This window comes from Gekko japonicus, unplaced genomic scaffold (assembly GCF_001447785.1).
Source record: "Gekko japonicus isolate JY-2015 unplaced genomic scaffold, Gekko_japonicus_V1.1 scaffold1154, whole genome shotgun sequence".
In the NCBI taxonomy this organism is placed as follows: domain Eukaryota; kingdom Metazoa; phylum Chordata; class Lepidosauria; order Squamata; family Gekkonidae; genus Gekko; species Gekko japonicus.
In genome coordinates, this window is record NW_015163636.1 from 325647 (window position 1) to 347852 (window position 22206).

General features: G+C 45.0%; 1 protein-coding gene across 1 annotated transcript in view; it reads left to right on the plus strand.

The window, feature by feature from the left end:
* Nucleotides 1–22179, plus strand: part of TNFRSF10B (tumor necrosis factor receptor superfamily member 10b) — a 26812-nt gene extending 4633 nt beyond the window's left edge. Inside the window, exons 2-10 of the mRNA XM_015407570.1 lie at nt 10937–11057; nt 11892–12023; nt 12399–12513; nt 13875–13996; nt 14198–14293; nt 17127–17179; nt 17811–17960; nt 19066–19135; nt 21881–22179. Of these exons, the coding sequence (XP_015263056.1) occupies nt 10937–11057; nt 11892–12023; nt 12399–12513; nt 13875–13996; nt 14198–14293; nt 17127–17179; nt 17811–17960; nt 19066–19135; nt 21881–22179 (1158 nt within the window). The remainder of the gene's footprint in view (nt 1–10936; nt 11058–11891; nt 12024–12398; nt 12514–13874; nt 13997–14197; nt 14294–17126; nt 17180–17810; nt 17961–19065; nt 19136–21880) is intronic.
* The last annotated feature ends 27 nt before the right edge of the window (nt 22180–22206 follow it).

The window sequence follows — 22206 nt, forward strand, 5'->3', positions numbered from 1 at the left end:
TCCTGCTGAGATTGCTATAGAAGGAAGGAGAAGGAGAAACACTTTGCTGTCTTTCTCTTCACTCAATAACATTATAAATCTTTATCTATTCCACTGTTATGCCTGCAGTCCAACAGGAACACAACTGGACTGACTTCAGAGTATACAGTCATAGAATTGTACTACAACTATTCCTCTCTTTTTCATAAATAAAAAGGGCCCAAATGTGTTAGGTTTATTTATGACAAAACAGAGGAGTAGTTGTAGTGCAATCCTGTGAATGCACAATCCTATGGATGTGTACTCTGAAGTCAGTCCAATCCTTTGCTTATAAGGAAGATGTTATTGATGATTTTGGTTTCCCTTATCTGAGGTGATAAGATACTGAAAGGCCACCAGAACCTTATCCATAGTGAGGGGTGGGGTTGGTTTGTTCTAAGACCCCTTCTGAAATGTTCACCTTTGATTGAAAAGAAAACAGATCCTCATGTCTGTTTTTTTATTTACTGTCTGAAGGGCTGGTGGTGGTTCAGGCAGCTTTCTGTCCCGTTGCCACTGGTAAGAATTAAGCCTGCTCCTTCTTACTGGCATTCCTACATAAATATTGGAATGACTAGTAACCATTGACAACTGGTAATTGATTTTTTTCCCTTCTCCCATATTTCAGTCTCTTTTCTATGTTGGTATTTTCCTTAAAATGCCTTCCTAAAAGTTGTGGTTAACGTGGCCAAGCGGAACTGCTTTTTATCTCTTGTATCTTGTTAGTAAAGGGGATTTTGAGCACCAAAAAACAAACCGACCACAGTGACCCACCACAACAGTTTATTAGAGTTTGACACAAAGAGTTCCCGACAGGATGATGCAATGCCTTTACCTCCAAGAGAGGGTGGGGATCTGTGGCAGGGTGGGGTGGGGGTGGGAAAAGGTTGCATCAGCCTGTGCAATTGAGGGAAGGACTGCTATTTTAAGATCATGCTTTTTCTGTGCCTGGAAGAATTTCCCCCAAAGGGAAAGATGACATCACTGTCATCTCTGCTCTCTCTTGTTTACAAGATCATTTTGCTGAGTTCATCACTTGCAGCTTTGGTTGCTCCTCCCCTCAGGAGTAAGGGATCTCCTACACCAGTGGTGGCAAACCTATAGCATGGGTGCCAGAGGTGGCACTCAGAGTCCTCTCTGTGGGCACGCGTGCCATCGCCCCAGCCAGGCCCAGACCATCATTAAACTGTGGAATTCTCTGCCAAATAATTTTAAGTAAATGAAAGCATTTGGGATTGCTTTCCTTACTTTGTTTGGATCATCTTAAGTTAATGTCTGAGTTGTTTTTTCTAAAGTAAAACCCTCAGTATTCAGGTTAAATTGCCGTGTTGGCACTTTGCGATAAATAAGTGGGTTTTAGGTCGCAATTTGGGCACTCGATCTCTGAAAGGTTTGCCATCACTGTCCTACACTGTTCCTTAGACTAATGATGGTGGGACCAGTTCTTGCATACATATCCTTTACTGATCCAGTGTCTTTCTCAGCGGAATGTGTCAATGGCTTTCATTGAAAAGCTGGATGTTGGAGGCGTTCTCTGGTGATGATATAATGTTATCTGGTTTTTGTTTATGTGGTTCTTCCTGAGTGATGAAAAAGCATGTTTGAACAGGCCCTTATTCCACAGAAGCAAAATGTGTGAGCACTCTCTTGTTACATTGAGTCCTTCTCCTTGTAGGTTGGGGAAGAACATTCAAACCAGAATTGGTGTAGTTGAGGAAAGATTCTCCCCTCTTTTAATTCTGTGAATTGAGCCTAAGGACCTCTACCCTGGTGTCTTATATTTTAGGGACCCAGTTCTGCTGCTTTGGCTTAGTTGGCATTTCTCAGCTTTTGATGACCTACCTCATAGGACTGTTGTGGGATAACCAAAGGTCACCCAGTGAGTTTTATGGCTGAAAAGGAAGTTGAACCTGGGTTTTCTCAGTCCTGTCTGACACTAGTGGTACACTACCTGGAGGTTCTAAAGCATATCACGAACAAAAGGCATTGCGCATAAAGGAGAGTCATAAGAGTACTGTGTCAAAACATGAAAGTTTTGAGATTATTGGAGGTTGCTGTTGTAAGAAATGATGTGGTTTCTTAAAGCAAAGGGGGCTTGAGGTAGAAAGTCCGTTGCGGTTTCTGTTCTGGAAAAAGTCACGGTTTTGATCCTTTCAGGAGGGGAAGTAAATTCAGACCTTCGTAGCTCTGTTCCATTTTATTTTAAAATTAAAAGCTTCCTAGAGGTAGCTGGTTGGCCACTGTGTGAACAGAAGGCTAGACCAGACAGGCCTTTGGTCTGATCCAGCATGACTCTTGTTATGTACCTGGATGATGCAACAAATGTTGCTTGAATTTTTCCATGCAGCAACTTAAACGTGCGTCCGTTCCGGACTGACCCCTGCCTCTTCTTGCCTCTTGAGCAACAGAACCTGGCAGAGATTTGAAAAACGAGAGGAAATGGTGTGGCCCGCAGAACTCACTAATGTACAGGAGACCTTGGAGGAGCTGAGTCATCCAGGGTTCAGGGCGCTGTTGCTGGGCAGGCTGACAAAGTCTGTCCCGCCCCCACCCATCCAGAGCTAGGACTGTGGCATCCAATGTGGGTTTTTTTTCAACAGAGTAGCTGCTACCAGCAGCAAGAGAAATCAGGTGCATGGTGGATAATCTCTTTGTTCTCTCCCCCCACCGCCCGCCCCATGACTCATGCTGGAAACATTCCTGCTGGGGTTGCTGCTGCACTGTCTTTGATAAGGGGAAGGAAAGGGGCCAAGTCAGAAGGGTGTGCCCGTGTACAGTCCTTGTTGCCTCTTCTGGTATTGGCTGCTGTGCGCATTGTGTTTCAAGGTTGGAAGAGATGCTGGGGTAGAGCAAGACCAGTTTACATTTGCCTTTGGTGAATCATGACCGGTGCTAAGATGCAGTAAGACGTTGGCAACTTAGATTCTTGGCTTTTATTTAGATACTCATATCCCACTTTTCTCCCGTAGGGAGGAACCAAAGCAGCTTTCAACATTGTTCTCCCCTCCTCTACTTTGTCCTCACAAAAATATCCTTGGGATATTTTTCACCCACTATGCTTCCAGGACAGAATGGGGTTTGAATCTGGGCCCAGCGCTCTGACCACTACGCCACACTAGTGGTATCTTACCGCTCTGGACTAAAAACGTGTTTCTTCTGCATGTTTCCAGAATGCTTCTATTTAGCTGGGAGGGAGAAAGCGAGGGAGAGAAAGAAAGCTCTCCACTTTTCTGTCTCTTCCCTTCTACCTATCCCGGTCTAGAAGTAGATTGCCAAAAGCAATGGTGGCTGTTGCTGTTTTTACTATTTGCAACTGTAGTAGCAGTTTTTTGGCTACCAGTTGTTCATCCCTGTTTTACACCGCTGCCCCAGCTTTTGAAGACAGAAAATAGGGACACACTTCTGTATTGTCAAAATAAGGGTTGCAGGTAGCTTATTGAGTGGGTCCTATTAAATGATATATGGCTTCTGTTTTGAGGTACTGTGGACATCTCTTTTTGTCACACGAAAGATCACTGTTGCTCTTTACTCTGTTGCAGTTGGGCCTTCTCTGCATGCTGTACAATCTGTGACTTGCACTGGCATGTGGTCTAGAGCAACTTTGTAAGTTGCCGCAGTAGGTTTCTTTTAAACTTTGTAAACAATTTATGGTTAATTGCACAAAGGATCAGGTTGCGCTTATGACAAAACAGTTTTTATACATTCCACAACAGTGTACTGTCTCAGTAGCTGACTGTGGGTGGAGATAGAAGGGAAGTGGTGGACTGGCGGTATGTCTGTGGGTGTCTATTTACATGTACAGGAGACAGTCATGGCTCAATTCATACTCTCCTAAGTTCCTAGGAAGCCCTGGGTGTGATCTTGATTCTCCAGGTCTGAGAGTGTCCCTTGCAGAAATGGAACAGAAGTACTTAAATCCTTAAGTTTGTACCATAAGAGAACTATTTGTGTGTGGCAAGAAATACATGAATAAATATGCTCCCAAGAGCTGTGCATTCCAAAAACTGGCACACAGAGGAGTCTGCCTATTGTGTTCATACAAGATTTTCCACTCTGGCCTTGCTGCCTTCTCCTCTGCTTCCACTATGGGCGACCAGTTCTGCCTTGTGCTCACTTGCACTATTTGGCCGCTCTCAAGGTGGAGACACAGCGGAATTACTGACCCTTGGAGGAAGCTGCCAGTAGCCCTTCTACATGAGTCACTGGTCTTGGCTTGGCTGCTTGTAATCAAGAGGCATGCTTAGATCATTAAGAAACTTATGGGACAGACCTTCTGGAGACTGTGTGTGTGTGTGTGTGTGTGTGTGTGTGTGTGTGTGTGTGTGTGTGTGTGTGTGAAATGCAGTTAGGTCGCTTTTGACTTACGGCGACCCTATGAATTAATGTCCCCCAAAATGTCCTGTTGTTAACAGCCTTGCTCAGGTTTTGCAAGCTATGGGCTGTGGCTTCCTTTATTGAATCAGTCCATCTTACGTTGGGTCTTCCTCTTTTCCATCCACCTTCAACTTTTCCTTAGCATTATTGTCTTTTCCAGTGACTCTTGTCTTCTCACGATATGCATGTAAAGTGCCGTCAAGTCACAGCCAGCTTATAGTGACCCTGTAGAGTTTTCATGTCAAGAGGCTAGCAGAGATGGTTTGCCATTGCCTGCCTCTGTGTAGCAATCCTGGTGTTTCTTGCTGTTCTCCCATCCAAATACTAACCAGGGCTGACCCTGTTTAGCTCCTGAGATCTGATAGAGATTAGGCTAGCCCGGGCGTGGCCAAAGTACAATAGCCTCAATGCAATCGTTTTAGCTTCTGGGGACAGTTCAGGCTTGATTAAGTTAGTTCTAGGGAGAGTTCAGGCTTGATTAAGTTCATTCTTACTCTCACTATAAAAGTAAATCCATCCAGGGGAGAGTCATGCTTCCAATTTTATTCTGGAAAACAAGTGTGTTTCAGGTACTGGAAAATTTGCATCTGTATGTCTTTGGGCCCCTGTTTGCCACACTTCTTAGCTATTTAGTAGGTCTTCAGATGCAGATTAAAAGCATTAGCTTAACTGAAGAGGGCTGCAGGGTGTTAGAAAGGCAAATCTATAGAGTGGGCAGGTCCGGAGATAAGATAACATACTTTGCTGAGGGAGCTGAAACTTGGAAGCATCTTCAAGTCACTCAGCGGACTGTAAAATGAAAACAGACCAAAGAAAGTACTTCTTCATGCAATGCACAAATAGATTATGGAGTTCACTGCCATAAGAAGTGGTGATGGATGCTATCTTAAATAGTTATAAAGGGGGACTGAAGAAATGTATGGAGCAGAGGTCTAACAATGCATGTTACCTATTATGGCTAAACAGAGCCTCCATATTTAGATGCACTAGGACAATTCATATCACTTGCTGTTGTCTTTATGTAATGGTTGTGTGTTTTTTCTGGGGGTGTTTGGCTAGCCTCTGTCGAAATGGGAATGCTGTACCTGATGGACCTCTGGTTGGATCCAGTGGAGCTCACAATTCACAACCTGGGTCTTGTCTGCACACTAATTGGACTCTGAAAGGGTATCCCCCAAAAGCAAAATGTTTGCCAAGGAAAGGAAACAGGGAAAGGAGCAAATGTTCACATGAAGGTCCATGGCTCAGTGGTAGAGCATTTGCTTGGCATGGAGAAGGACCCGGGTTCAGTCACCAGCATCTTCAGATAAAAGGATCCGGTAGTAGGGTATGTGAAAGACCTCTGCCCCAAGACCCTGGAGAGCCTCTGCCAATCTGAACAGGCTATACTAACCTTGGTGGATTGCTCTTCTGATTCAGTATAAGGGCATTTCATCTGTTCAAGATGTTGCCCTAAAATAGAATGCAAAATTTCTAGACGAGACTCAAACTCTTTTTTGGCCCTTTTTAGACCAATCCTGGTATGTCTGAAAGTGGAGGCAGGCAGCATGCTGACCTCCTGTGTCCCCAAGTGCCCCACAGTAATTTGATCGCTCTTCTTTTTCTCCCCACCCGACCCCACCCCTCACCAGCAATGTGGTCAACCCTAGCAATTTATATGACTCCCTGGCATATCCTTTTCGTTTGGTTATAAAGCCAGTTTGGTGTAGTGGTTAAGTGCTAAGACTCTAATCTGGGAGAACCGGGTTTGATTCCCCACTCGTCCACTTGCAGTTGCTGGATGACCTTGGGGAAGCCATAGTTCTGTCAGAGCTGTTCTTGAAAGCGCTCTCTCAGCCCTGCCTACCTCACAGGGTGTCTGTTGTGGGGAGGGAAAGGAGTTTGTAAGTTGCTCTGAGATTCCGTGTGAAGGGTGGGGTATAAATCCAATCTCTTCCCTTCTTCTAAACAAAATCTGTCTAGCTGACAGATAAGCACTTGAAGACAGCAAATTTCCCCATCTGTTCAGGTATGGTCCAACATCATCTGAGCAAGTTTCACATGCAGAGTTGAAAATTTCATTATGCTCATTGCTGTTTTTCGTGTCTTTCTTAGTTGTAGGCTGGTACATAACAGAAGGCTTTTAAAAATAGAATGGTAGAAATCACAACTGTAGCTCATCAAAGTCCATATCCAGAAAGCTTCTTTATTAAATTCCCTTAAAATCATGAGAGCAAAATAATGACAAAAGTATCAGATAAATATATTCCACAAGAATTTCACATACAAAAGCTTTGCTCATTTTCTCGGGAAAGTTGTTCCTCTACCTTTTGAGTCAGCCTCTTTCAGCTGAGAAACCCAGCCAAGTTATCTAATAGCTGTGAATGTGAAAGAGGTTTTTTGAGTCATTTGCAAGTCTTAGAAGTCTTAATCCCTGAAATTGTTAATTTTTGTGAGAATTCACCCTGCCCATTAGATGGCTTGTGCAACAATGCATGCAGTCTTAAAGATGGTACTAGATGCTCGGTTGTTCCTGGGGGCAAGTTATAGGTAACCTTAAAGCAGAAATTGCAAAGGTGGAGATCTTGCTATCCCAAAACTGGAAGAAGGCACTTCAGTTCTTTCAGTGCCTCTTAGTTTCATCAGGAAGATTTGCAGTTGAAGGGACCCTGCCCTCTCTACCACCCACTGCTCCTAGGAACCAAAATGACTCCACTGGGGCACTTTCCTTCCAAATCTAAGCTGCCCATTGGGATTCTGTGCTGGTGAGAGCAGAGTTGCATCTCTCTGGTTCAGATGTTCCAGCATAAATCATGGGGTTGCTCCATGTCCATCTCCCTACCCATGCGGTTTTCCACATCTGCAGAGAGGCACAGCATCTCCAGTGGTCAGCTTTTGCTCTCAACAGCAGTAAAGTATGGTGGATGGGAAGCCACAATTAAATATTTGTCTAGCCTCTGTAGTTCTTTTAAACTAATTCGTTCCCTGAGAGTCAAATGCTGTCCTGACCCTTTCAGAGTAAAGGCTTCCAACAGTTCTTGCACCATACCTGATCATACATCATTCCTACAGTAAGAAGTACGGAATTAACACAGCTCCTCTCCCAGAATTTTCTCCAAGAGTCGGTTACAGACTCACAAACACAGCAAGGTCTTCTAGGTCCCAGGCTGCCTTTGTTGGTAATGAAGGCAGGGGAATTCCATACAAAGCAGGGGAATTCCTTATTGTTGCATCACAAGCTTTGAGCAGCTTTGAGCAATCCTGTACTTGAAACACCGAACTCTCATTGTCAGGTGAGCTCCTCTGGGTTGGGTTTGCGAGAGTCCTCTAGACTAAAAGCCATTTCAACAGCTAAGGCAGAATATGATATGGTTTAGAGCGCCACCTCCAGCTTCACTGGCTGCAAATTGCAGCAGAAAGCTTCCCCCCCCCCCTGCAGAGTCATCATGAATTCTGAACAGACTTTTCCTATTCACAGGATATCTCAGAACAGGATATCCCTTTCACTTGCTTTGACTTGGACTATGCTACAGTGTATAGTACCTCCTGTCTGTTGCTGTATGATTTTTGTGTTTAATAACTAAGATGCACGCCAACTAACCACACCTTTTTAAAAGAGACAACAAAGACAAAGTTTATTCTTTCCACTTTACACATAAACACAATTATCAGCACTTGACCCAAGACTTGAACACAATATAAAAACATCTAGATAGATTAACTTACACTGTTTACTGTAAAATAAAGTCTGTCCTGCAGGCATAAACTTCCCACACAGTGCATCCACTCCTTCAGCCCTAGCTGGCAACAATAAATCTTGCATGCTGTGTGCCAAAACCTGATTCTGTTGCTGACCTTGTGTCCCCTGTCCTTCCTTGAAGCTGATTTTTACCTGGCAATTATACTGTTTGGCTAATGAGGTAACAATTTGAAAAGGATGACCTTTTCAAGTAACAATCAAGGCTTCAGTCCTAAGAAGAATCGCCTGAAAAGAGTTCTTCCAATTCAGCCTTATACAGGCCCCCGGTCACACAGGCCAGATATCGCGGGGGGGGGGAGGCGTGGCTAATTGCCCCGGCGCAGTTTGATCCGTGATTACGCGATCAGACACGCCGGTTCCCTCTAAGCTGTGGAGTCCTGTGAACAAAAATTCTACTTTGTGGGCTGCTGGCATTAAAGTTGTGAGCGAGCAATTTGGCCACTGCATACAGCCATCCTTCCTGAGCGAAGACAAAAATGTGTGAGCTGGAGGCTAAAAAACTGTGAGCTAGCTCACACTAACTCAGCTTAGAGGGAACACTGCCGGCGGCACACCACCGGTCCTTCCCCCGGCGCTGGCAGGTAAATGAGGGACTGGAGGGGAATGCCGCGCGCCGGCACGATCACACCATGGGCGTCTGGAGGCAGCCCGTGGCAAACGTTTACTAGTACCTTGGAGGTAATAGTTTTTTAACTCACATTGTAGGTGGTAAGCCATGGGTGCGCTCCACTTCCCAGATGTTGGGGTGTGATCGCGCTCGGATAATCCACCCACCATCCGTTCCTCTCCCGCGGCAACTTTGCCGTGTGACCGGGGCCACAGATTACATAACTGTTAGCTTCCTTCCAACACTTATAGGATTTAAGGGGAAAGGACAATTGAGCCAGGTCATCACAATGATCCTACTGTGTAATATCTGAATCTTTTAACATGTCATGTTAATACTTAAGCTTTGTTTTAGCTTTGTCACAGATTTCTGTTTGGTTTCACATTTCATATTTCGGATATCCCTTCATGTTGACTGTATTGACTTACACTGTCTAATCCGCCCTGCGTCTGAGTGAGAAAGGCATACTATGAATAATGTAAATAAAATGAAAAAATAAGTTTTAAAAAGAACTTCAACAAGCGGGTAATTAATAAATGAAAATAAGTGAAATAGTTCTGTGTTTAGCTGAACATTGACACTCCTATGCTGAGCTGGGTCTAAGGCCCCTAAAGGCCCCTGTTCCAAGAATGGATGGAAAATAGGAAAAAGCCAAGTAGGCTGGGAGAGGAGTTTAGCTTTTGAGGCAATGGTCATGGATCAACGGCAGTGAAGTCCAGTGGTGCTGGGCGCTTCAGGCCTTGCTCGATGTTGCAAAACTGCTTGCTGCCTTAGTTGCTCCTGCTGCACTGCTTTAAGCTGGGTTCTACTGCTGTCACCATATCTAAAGCTGGGGTAGTAACTAGTTGAGAGTCACAAAAATATATGGAAAAATATTAAACACATCAGTGTGAGACTTTCTCTGTGTATTTCTCTGTGGAGTCACTTCCTGTAGCTCACTCTTGTTTCTATCTTCTTCTGAGTGCCTGAGTTATTCACCCCCTCCCCATCTACCTTCCTAACTCACTCAGTTCTGTGTACATTGATATTGCCAGGGAGGAGGGAAGGTGTGCCATTTTTAGTTGCAGATGCCATTTGGGGATCCTCATAGCTGGGTTTTCTGAAAAGCTTTCGGGGAAGTATTTCAGGGTGGCCAGGTTCTTCCTGAGGGTTTAGACTTTGCAGATTTCTGATGGTAACATTCAAAAAATCTGGGAAACTTTTTTAGCCATGTTGGAGGACAGTAAGAATGTGACCACATTATAACAGTTTTTCTCTTTTAGATACTGAGTCATGCAGTTATATCAAACAGAAAAAAAAAATTTTTTAATAGTGGGTATATTTGTTTTTCTTGCCAACCTAGCAGTTCGAAAGCAAGAAATTGCAAGTAGATAAATAGGTACCACTTCGGTGGGAAGGTAACAGCGTTCCGTGCGCCTTGGTGTTTAGTCATGCTGGCCACATGAGCATGGAAACGTCTTCGGACAGCGCTGGCTCTTCGGCTTTGAAACGGATATGAGCACTGCAACCCTAGAGTCGGATTTGACTGGCTTTCTAGCAAGGGAACCTTTACCTGTATTTGTTTTAAGTTATTCCTTCAATGAGGTCAACCTGATATTCATTGGGCAATTCCGTTTTGCCCCCCGTAATAACGCTGCAGAATAGATTGAGCTGTAAAACAATGACAGGGTCAGACTCCCCGTCTGAGTAGGGATCCTTTAAAACCCAGAAACATTTTCACAGTGTGTGTTTATTTTAAGCAGAATTTGAACCCAGGTTATCTCTGATCTATATCCAGTACTCCATCATGCTAGCTTAATGGATGCTTTGATCGAAGCTGTGGTATAGGGATGTGTGTTATAGGTTCTTCCTGACTGCAAGGCCAGCGACAGTGCTGTGTGTTTTTCCCAAAAACCGACAGCGCTTTACAGAAGCTTATCCATGTTAGAGATCTTATTATGCAACTTAGAATGTAGTTGAGTCTTTCCAGCAGGAAGGGGATCGCTAGAAGTAGGCCCAGCTTAAACGCATGTTGCCAACCCGAACACCCTCCTCCCTGTACAGCAGTTGCTTGGGTATTGAACCAGTCCTGGCAGAGCCCAGGAACAAGTGGGAGATAGCATCATCATCATCTTATATAACTGACTTGTAGACATGTTGCTACTTGAGCAAAAAGCTTTCTGACTAATTTTTTCATTCTTACTCTTTTTCCCTCCCAGTGTAACACCAATGCATTGAGTCTCTCCCAGAAGAATTCCACTCTTGCGGCCACAAATCTGAGTGGCGAGGAGAGTGAATTCTACGATTATGAAGGGCGCCGCTGCAAGATGTGCCCTGCAGGTACCATGTTCTCCAGATCTATCTGACCTTTAGTTGAGTCTCCAGGGGCTTTGGCTTCCATCCATTAGAAGATGTCCACATGCATCAGAGTCCTTGCAGAAGCACGATTAAAAACCCTCATGCTGGCCCACGGAGCTGAGTTATACATGGTGTCTCCCGAGCCACCTTTCTGCTTATGCAAGATGCAGTCCTTTGCTATATTTTTGCTGTGTATGTTCCTGAAAATGTGAGGTGTGCATATGTACTGAACCTGACACTTACTTGAAACGATCAGTATTTTCATTGAATATCCACGAGCTAACTAAGTAGTAGGTCTTGTGCATGCAGAAAAACACAACATCTAGTTTCATGAAACTTGTTGGGTGACCTTTGGCCAGTCACTTTTTCTCAGCTTAAACTTGTCACAGGGTTGTTGAGAGGATAAATTGGGGGGGGGGCACATACACTGCCCTGAGGTCTTTGGATGAGGGGCAGGATAAAAGTGTAAGAGAGAAGCAGAACATGGCAGTAGCTGAATGTATGCCACTGTATTCACTTGCCATTCTGCCCAAAAAGCTTGAGCGTTGGAGCCAGACCCTCAGCTTAACTGTCTCTTCATAGAAGAGTCAGTCAACCCAGGACATTTTGGCATTTGAGGCAGAAAAGCCTAAGCTCTTCTTCCATAATAGTTAAAAAAAACCCACCCTGTTCTACCCCAAAATCTGACACCTGATGTTAATCACCACATGCCAAGAAGACTGTGTACATGGGGGAAGCAGTAAACTGAAGTCACTGAAAAATCCATACTACTTTAGTCAGTACTTTATCCTTTCCTGTATGGTTGCTTTCTTGCAGGTTCTTATGTCTCTCATCATTGTGAGACCACAGGAACTGAATCCAGTTGCGAGCCCTGTTCCAGTGATTCGTTCACCACACACTTGAATCAATTCCATGCGTGTGTCCCCTGCAAAGTCTGCAGATCTCTAGGTATTTAGCATGGGAAGAAGTGGGAAGGGAGGTTCTCATCTTTTAGGGGTAGCCTTGGGTTGCGCTCAAAATCAACCAACAGCTGTAGTGATTGGAACAAGCTGCTCTTCAGAAAGGAAGGGCTCTGGTTATTTGGGGGAGGGACCATCAGTGGTAGAGCATCTGTTTGCATGCAAGAGGTCTCAGGTTCAGTCCCCAACATCTCCAGTTAAAAGGCTCAGGTAGTAGGAGATGTTTTTCTGTGTTTTTGCTCTTGCAAAATTGCCATGCATGCACAACCTAGGTTATCCAAAAGCCACATTAAGCATGTTGTATTGATTCACTGGGGACTGAATGAGTGAAACTGTGCAAACTCAAGTGTGTTTGCCTTTCCAGATCAAGTGACGCTAAAGTCATGCTCAAGAACCAGTAATGCTGAATGTGCCTGCAAGGAGGGCACCTACTGTTCCCCTGACCAGCCATGTGAAACGTGCCATAAGTGCAAGCCCAGGTCAGTGCAAAATGATGGTTTTTAGAAACATGAGTTTGACATTCTCTGTTCCCGTAACAAAGGAAGAATTTACAGTGTCTGGAATCTTTTCAGTCAGATTAAAATAGAGAATGGATAAAAGGAAGTACTTCTTCGCCCAAAGACTGATTAACACGTGGAATTCACTGCCACAGGAGGAGGAGGTGGCTACAAGCATGGATGGCTTCAAGAGGGAATTAGATAAACATATGGCGCTGAGGTCCATCAGTGGCTATTAGCCACAAGGTATAGATAGGAACTCTCAGGCTGGGGCAAGTAATGCTCTATATTCTTGGTGCTTGGGGGGGGGGACAACAGTGGGAGAGCTTCTAGTGTCCTGGCCCCACTGCTGGATCTTCTGATGGCACCTGGTATTTTTGGCCACTGTGTGATAGAGTGTTGGACTGGATGGGCCTTTGGCCTGATCCAACAGTGGCTTCTCTTACGTTCTTATTGGGGGAAGAATAGAGAGGGTTTATTGTGCACTAGAGAAAGTAGGCAATTGCAGATTAGGCAGAGAGGTACCACTTACCCCCATCCAGATGGTCTTTAACTTCTGTGCCCTTGGCACAGACTAACCAGCATTTTGCAAACCTTTGTATGCTAATACGAAACCTCTTTTAAGCAACAAAAGGGAAACGTCCTTGAGATATCCTGAGAGCTCTCTGCTTTTCTTATACCATTGCCCCACATTGCATGATCCACGGCAGTTGTTAACAGATCTTCCTTGGGCAGGGCACACAGCACTAACTGCAACGTATATGGATTGAACTGCACATGCAGGAAAAACATGTGTACTGCAATCCTAGGACTGTACTACTTCAGAAAGAAGGCACGGGTTACATTCTTGAATCTCCCCCTTCTCGTTCTTTTGTTTTTGTTATTTTAAAGAAACAAGAACTAGCATTTCTAGGAGAGAGTTAGACCAGAGCTCTTCCCTCTCAACATTAGAACATGGGACTTTGTTCATGAGAGGATATCAGAAGGTGTGTGTTTTCTTCCATCTACGCTTGAAATGGTACAGTCTCAGGAGGACTGTCTTGTGTTAAAAAATGAAGGCCAATAAGAGATGTGCCTAAGCCTACAGGGAGCATCCTAACAGCAACTGGAACCCAGGTGCCTTATTTCCAGCTGATCAGTTGCCAAAGAGTGAGCTATTCCTCTGGTTGGTTTGATACAAACTAATTCCATTGCATCATAATCTGGCTACTTAAGGGGGCTGTATCACATTCTTTATTCTGAATATTTGACTCCTGAGGAGTCACTTCTTGGGGATGCATCTAGAATTTGAGTTTCTTGCAGTCCAGTTGGGGAAAGTTAATTCCCTCCCCCCGGTCACCTAGGTGTCCTGATGGAGAAGAGATGGTGAAGCCTTGCACCCCAGAACGTGACATACAGTGTGGGCCAATCCCAACAAGCTCGACAGTTCCAACAATCTCACCAGCTCCTTCATCAGGAAAGAACAGTAGGTTTGGGGGTTTTTTTGGGTTTGTGTGTGTGTGTGTGTGGATCTAGTGGGTGGGAAAGGCAGTGTTACTTCCAGCACTGTGCTGAAAGTGGCCCAGTTTTGCTATTATGAGCTGGAGTGAGGTACTGAATGCAAATTACAACTTCATTATTATCTTACCCAATTATATTTTACCTTTCTTTGCAAATTCTATAACAGTGACTCCACTTTGGGTACTTTGTGGCATCGCCCTTGTATGCATCATTGTTTTACTGATGTATAAGTACAGAAGGAATCTCCGGTGCTGTTTTAGAGGTAAGAATGGTATTTCAGCCTTAAGTATTGGGGAGACAAAATCCTAACCATCTCAGTTGTCATTGGCCAGGGTATAGTTGTAATACTGGGGCCGTGGGTGTACTATGTTAAAAGAAAGTAAAGATTTGCACCCAAGCAACCAAAATCCGGCCACAAAGAGCAGAATGCCGCAACCAGTATTTTATAATCATTCTGTCAGATCCCTGGTTCAATCAGCTCTTAGTCCCATAGTCTTTTAAGAAACGTTTATTAGGATTTAAGAGAAGTTGTTACAGGATAGATTCTTTGTTCAGACTGAGATGCAAAAGCCAGGTGTAGGGTTTGTATACACAGACAACAGATCTACATCCCATGATCCCCTGCCCCATGGCATCACGTGCGCAGAGGTTTTATTATCCCGCAGCAAATGGTGCCTTTGAAGTGTCTCCTCCAGTTCATTCCATGAGAGAGTTAGCATCTTTTAGTTAGGGAATGCACTCATACAAACACACACACATACCTTCTCCCCAGCCCCTCCCCACCCCCAGCTTTATGGCAGGTCCGGCTGTGAAGCAAGTTACATTGCAGAGATGCCCGAATCTGACACATTCATAGTTTATTCTGAAGTAGGGGTGTGCAAAAAAATAATAATAATAATTCCGCCCGATTCAGATTCTGCCAAATCGGGCAGAATTAATTTCGGCTGGCATAAAGACTCCTGCATGTCAATTTCAGCAGTACCAGCCCATTCAGGAGTCTTTTGGCCAGCCGAATGTCAGTTTCAGCCCCATTATATCCTATGGGCCATTGAAGTCAATGGCGAAAACATAGGGTATATTCTGGGGGCTGGAGGGGGAGGGGATTTGAGGGAGAGGCTCCAAACTCGCAGGTTAGCCCATTGTTCTCTATGGTGGAGGAAAAAGTTACTTTTTCTCCACCATAGAGAACAATGGAGGGGATGGGGGCAACTTGTTTGGGGGCCCGTAGAATTGGACCCCCTGGTCCAATGTTCTTCAAACCTGGTTGGTATCTTGGGGAGAGGCTTCAGCATCTATCCTCCAAGTTTGGAGCCTCTCCCTCAAACCCCCTCCCCTCCAGCCCCCAGAATATACCCTATGTTTTCACCATTGACTTCAATGGCCCATAGGATATCATGGGGCCGAATTGCGCTGAAATTCGACGGCAAGCCAATTCAGATCAGAGAATCTGAATCGGCCTGCAGCAGCCCAAAAGGGGTCCGAATGGGCCATTTTCTGGGGTGCATTCGGTTCGAATGAACCGAATACACATCCCTATTCTGAAGTTACTAGTCAGAGAATGGTCAAGAGAGATGGAAGTTCCCCTCCTCCAGCTACTGAAAATCGTATTCAGCAAGCTATCTGGCTTCTGGGATTTCTGTGGGGATTGCCTACATGCCTTCTAGCATGTCTCTGCTGCATAAGATCTAGAAATTTGCTGCCTTATAAAAGTAGACTTTATCCATTTGCTGGATTCTAAACTTGGCTGCTGCTGCAGTCTGCACTTTTGTTGCTTCCTCCTCAAAACTTACACAGTTGAGTAGAAAAGGAGTTGCTTGCCCCCATAACACTTGTATTGGTAGTGTTTCACACAGAGCTGCAAACCTAAATTCAGTGAACAGGAAGTAGCATGAATATGGCACATTACTTTTTTTGTATTTTTGGGTCCTCATGCCTTATCAAGGACAGTAATGCATTATATCAGTGCCCCAACACCCAGCTCCCTATTCTCTGAATAAAAGTCAAGATGCTGGTTCTAATCTACAAAGTAGCTTCAACATACTTTTGTTTCTACCTTTCTCTTGTGTCCCATTAGCGCTTGAAATACAAAGGCTGTCATAATGCATCAACTTATGTCATCAAGAATGGAGGAATGGTTTTCTTGGTAGCTGCCACCTCACCATGAGGGGTATTCCTACTGCACGTTCCCCCAAAATCCAGTTCTAAGTACACTCAGAAGCATTGTAAGGCGTACCTGTTTGGTCTGGCCTTTGGGAACTCAGCGTGACAATTAGTAATGTGTGTGGGGTATTAATAAATTTGAGTAAAATCTATTTCTCTATTGCTGCTTTTTTTTTTTTGCTTACCTGTCATGAACTTTTGACATGGGATGAATGATAACTGTCTAAATATTAAATAAGAGTGTAAGAATTCCCCTGCTGGATCAGACTGGAGTCTACTTTGTATCTGAGGAAGGGAGCTTTGATTCTCAAAGCTTTATATGCCAAAAATCTTGTTGGTCTCTGCTAACAGAGTTGAATCTACTTTGCCAGCATACTGTTTCCAGCAGAGGCCAGCCAGATGTCGGTCAGCAAAAATGGCAGGTGGACCCAACAGTAGTACATAAAGGAACCCCAACATCTAATGTTCAGTTGTGCATGACTGAACTGTGATGGCTAAATTTAACCTTTGTGACAGTAGTTATTGATAGGTTCATCCATAAATTGTGTAGCATCTAGAAAAGGACAGCAATTTCATGCAGAACTTGTAGCACCTTGTACTAAAGGGAGATTGTAGTGTCTCACCTGTCTGTTGGTGGTTACTGCAGGAAACAAAAGCCTGCTGATAATTTTATGTAGCTTCTCTGACCAACAAGGGGCTTATCAGGCATGGCCTTCTCATCACTGTTTGCCTTAGTGAGTGTGAAGGTTCAGGCATGCTGACTTTGGAGGCGGAGGGTCCTCCCACATCAGAAACTTGAGAATGTTGGGCTTGATCATGATGGAGGGGCAAGTGGCAACTTCTGTTATTGGCTTTTTGACTAAAATGGTTGTTCTAGCCCTGATCTGGGCATTTCAAGCTGAAGTTTACTAATGGCCTTCTGCCCTCTCTTTCAGACCACACAACAACAACAACAACAACAACTAGAGCAAACTCGATCTGCACAAAGGTGAGTAAATGTGATCTTCTTCCATCTTTGCAGAAGGTAGAAATCAACTAGTGAGGCAGGGAGGGGGATCGCATCCCCTCACCCTGGTTCTTCTCCCCACATTTCCCCTCCTTCCTTCCCCTTCACAGCCCCTGCAGCTTCTCCCCTTTTCCCTGCTTCTTTCCTTCCCACCCTCCCTTCTCTGTTCAACCCTTCAGTCACTTACCTCCAAGCCACCTAGCCTTCCTTCCCTTCCATCTTGCTGCATTTTTTCTTTTTTCTCCCCCACCCCATTCTTCTTCTCTCTGCTACCCAGGCTTTATTTCTTTTGAAGATTTATACACTATCTTTCAAACACATGACCATTGAGGCAGTTTACAATCAGCAGGTTAAAAGTGAGATTTACAAAAACAAAACACAGCAGCCCCTTAGCAGAAGGTGAGGTGGTGGTTCTCATATCGGCAGTCCTTGGATAACTGATGGAGTATCTTTTCTGCTAGGGTGGGTGGCTGTTGTCCAGCGGGGGCTTCTTGTTGCCACTTCTTCCAACTGCTTGGTTTTGTGTTTCAGTTGCCCCCCTCCCATCTCAGTGTGGGCAGCTATTAACCCTTTTGTGTGTGGGGGCTAATGCATGTTTTGTACTTATTGCAAGACTCTCCTGTGGCTGCAGACAAAATGTGCTCATGGACAACCGGGGAGTGAAGACAATGAATGGAATACACAAGTAGACATGGCACCCCAAAGTCACCCTGGCCCCAGTGCAACTAGGCAGCCTGATGAAACAATTCCTTTGCAAGAGAAGGTAACTGGAGGCTTTATTATTTATTTATTTATTTATTTTTATTTCACTTATACCCCGCCCTCCCCGCAAGCGGGCTCAGGGTGGCTTACATAGGCACAACTGTGCAATAAAATACAACAGGATTAAAGCAGTTAAGGCACCAAGTGCAATAAAAATAGGACAAGTTAAAACAATTAAAACAAAAACTCATATCTTGCAGGATATATTAGGAACTAAAATACTCACTCCCTATTGTATATCGCGGTGGGATCAAGAGGGGGGACGCCATGGTCCAAGATGTTCCAGATGGCCAGTTGGCCCAACCCAGTGGCCCTGCTCTGCAGTTACTTGGTGGTGGTGGTGGTGGTGGCTCCTACTCAAAAGCCTGGCGGAAGAGCTCCGTCTTGCAGAACCTGCGGAACTGTAAGAGGTCCCGCAGGGCCCTGATCTCCTCCGGGAGCTCATTCCACCAGGTAGGAGCCGCCACTGAGAAGGACCTGGCCCTTGTGGCTGCAAGCCTGGCCTCTTTAGGACCCGGGGTCACTAGGCGGTGTTGTGACCCCAACAGAAGTGCTCTTTGGGGCCTGTATAGGGAAAGGCGGTCCCTCAGGTATGCCGGACCCTGGCCAGATAGGGCTTTAAAGGTAAGCACCAGCACTTTGAAGTGAATCCGGAATGCTATAGGCATCCAGTGCAGCACTTTCAGCACAGGTTGGATGTGATCACATTTAGGGACACCCAACAACAACCTGGCTGCCGCATTCTGCACCAGCTGCAGCCTCCGAATTTGCGACAAAGGCAGCCCCATGTAGAGAGCGTTGCAGTAGTCTAGGGCTTGCTTTGAATACGCAGTGACTGAGTCTTAAAATAAAGACAAAATTAAACTTGCATGCCTAGGATGAGTCTTAGAACAAAGGATGGTGGTGCAGATGTTGCTAATTAAATTACAAATAGCCAGATGGATACCAATTGCTCATTTTCATCTCTCCTGTTCAGCTATTGTCTCGAATTAGTTTCTTTGTAGAATTAGATAGCAACAATGCCTGCAGTGTGACATATCTCATCTAGCATATCTCCACACCCATACTCTTCCATGAGATAGTTTGTCTACTTTCTGACATTGTAGAAATGCCTAATTCCCATAGAAGAGGAGAGGAGGAAGCTCGTTCCCGCAAATGGGAAGGACCCAGAAGATGGTAAGTGTTCTTCTGATCTTGGACCTCAACTTGAACAAACTGTCCCACGTTTTCCTGCATGCATGTTGGTGCTATATAAATTTTTCCTTAATATTCAAAGACCTGAGATGAACTCACTGTGAACCTAACTTGGGCCTATTTCTAAGGTTGCCAGGCATGCACCTACTGCAAATTTTGCTACCTCCGGCTTTGAAAGAATTGGTTCCCATAACAGGAACCCCATAGGAAGCCTTGGGCTAGTATGTGTGGTCGGAGGCAGTCCTTCCTTCAGGTGGTTAATATTTTTGCTCCTGAATTTCATAGCAGTTGAAACTTCTGAACCACATGGTGTCCACTACAGTTGTCCCATCTGGATGTTACCAGAGTTTGCATTCCAGATGGTTAATATTTTTGCTCCTGAGTTTCATAGCAGTTGAAACTTCTGGACCACATGGTGTCCACTACAGTTGTCCAATCTGGATGTTACCAGAGTTTGCATTCCAGTGGCCAAGTAAGGGGAACAGCTGCAATGGGTAAAACAAGTGCTCTCTGAGGCAGGTGCTTTCAGAAATGACCCATACAGGGATTTACTGATGGACTGTGGTCTGTCTTCGGCCCATCCTCCTGTGATAGCACTTTGAAGCCCCTGTGAAGAAATGCATTTTTCCTTTGGATGTTTGGAATGAGCAAAATCTTCACTTGGGAGTTTTAAAAGTTTTCCTTTCTCTCTGGGCAGAGAACAGGCAGGAAGGGGGAAAGTTAGGGATGCCAGTCCCTGGGTGGGGCCATGGGATCCCCAATGTCGTGGGCTCCTGTCTGCCTCTGGCCAGCAGGGAAAGCCCTGCCTCCAAACCCCACCACCAACAGTGGTCACTGGCAGCCATTCCTCTTCCTTCCCTCCTGTGAGACTTAAAAGGCCCTCCAGCTGATAAGCAGGAATTTGCCGCTTGGAGTTCAGGTGTGGTCCTCCCCCCATTTCTTGCCCAAAGTATTTAAAGAGACCCTTTAAATGCCTTTGGCAAGAAACGGTGTGTGTGTGCGCGCTTGCTTGAACTCCAAGCAGTGAATTTGCCACGGAGTGCGGGGTGCCAGTCCCCAACATGATGTCACTTCTGCATGACATCATCACATTGGGGACGTCCCTGCCCCCTCCAGAAATGCCCCCCAGGTCACTTGCTGGGGACTAGGGGTGACCTGGCAACCGTAGGAGAAGTCAGTTCAATGGCTTTCCAGACTTATTTCAGCTCATACTGATAGGTCTAGACAATGGAATGGCCAAGCTTCCCCACTCTATCTCCAAGCAGGGAGCAGAGATTTGATGTATTAGCAGAAAGGGCCTTGATTGTTCAGACTGTTTTCTTTTTCTGTTATAATACAGTTGTTATGTCAATAAAGGTTGTTCTTCTAAAAAAAAGAGAGAGAGATCTGGAGGAATTAGAGACTTCATGAAGGAGATTTCTGGAGGCTTCAAGAAAAGTTTCTTCCCCCCCCCCCAGCCTGACTTGGTCAGTGGGTAGAGAAACAGATATGATAAAAACTCCTTGCAGCAAGGAGGAGGCCCTCTTTTGTGCTGGGTCCACCTGAGCAGACAGAACTCTTAATTGAGGTCTGGAGGAGGTGATTATTAGCCATGGGGTGGCCTGATCAGCTGAAGGAAGCTTCAAGTTAATAGACTCTGTAGAGATCTGTAACTTCCTATGCTAAGGAGCCTGTCCTGTATTTTCACATCTGGATCGGGCATGTATAGACAGAGTTTTACCCATTTCTTTTTAATCCCTTGCTCAATCTGATGCTGTGCTAAAAGTATGCTTGTGGATATTTTCTTTTTAATTAATACTTTATAACTTTTTATGCTGGTAGTGGTTCTCTGTACCACATAGACCATGCTATTTTAAAAGGGGCGCCAGGGGGAAGGCAGTCAGTTGGCAAGTGGGCATTCTTAGAGGGGCACACAAGGAAGTAAATGGTCCCCGAGGTGACCAGGCGTGGGCAGCGAGAGACACAGAACTTTGAAGGGAAGCTGGGAATCCTGACCCTCCCCAGTGTGCAATTCTTATAAAGGTCAGGTGGTGGCATCAGGTTACCGGAGAGAGAGAAAAGACTCTCCAGGTGTTGGGAAGACCTTGGAGGGCAGGATGGAACAGGGCCTGCAGGTCAGAGCAGGCCCTTTTCACCACAATTTGGCAGCACGGTAAGATAAGGATGGAGAATTTGATTGGCCAAGGATTGTGAATTTGGCATGCACAGGCACAGAGAGAGCAATTGAAGTTTTATTTTGTTTTTTCAGGTTAATTGGAGTAGGGTCAGATCAGACTAGCTAGGATGGAGTTAGCAGAGCAAGTGAGAATACTTAAGCTAACAAAGCAAGAGCTGCAGGAGGAATGCCAGAAGCAGCAGGTAGATGGTGAGAACAGGACTGTTGATGAGATGAAGGCTCTCTTGCTAAGTGCTGGCAAGTCAGTAGGGGAAGCTGCAGCTGAGCGCCCAAGCCAGCAGAACAAGGTCCAGCTCAAGGAGATAGGGCTAGAAAAGCTGCATTTGCAATTCCCTAGGAAATTGTGTTCAGATTTTGCCTTCAGAGATTGATCAAGTTTTTGTACTTAGAAGCTTAAGGTTTAGGATTTTTTTTGTTTTTTAGTTTGTTAAATGAGCCACAAAATGTTGCATTCTGCACCCAATACTGCATCATTTGTTGTGTGTCCCCCTCCGTGCTGACTCCCGCAGAATTATGGCATTCATACAGCATCTTGTCTACTCTCCTTCTAGCTCTACGTCTGTCTTTCTTACGTATCGCACAAGACGTGCCCCTCAACAAGTGGCATCCCTACATGATAGTCCTTGGTTTGACAGACACTGAGATTGAAATTGCTGAAGCGAATGACAAAGGCAATGTGGTTGAGCAGCACTTTCAGATGCTTCGGATGTGGAAGGAGAAAAATGGGACAAAGGCATCTTTAGACGCTTTGCTGAAAACACTCTGTGACCCAGCTGTGAATCTCAAGGGGGTTGAGCGAAAAATTAGGGAAGCCTTGATCTCCATGCATCTGTATGCCTATGAAGAATGAATCCTAAAGGCATGAATGTCTCTTCAC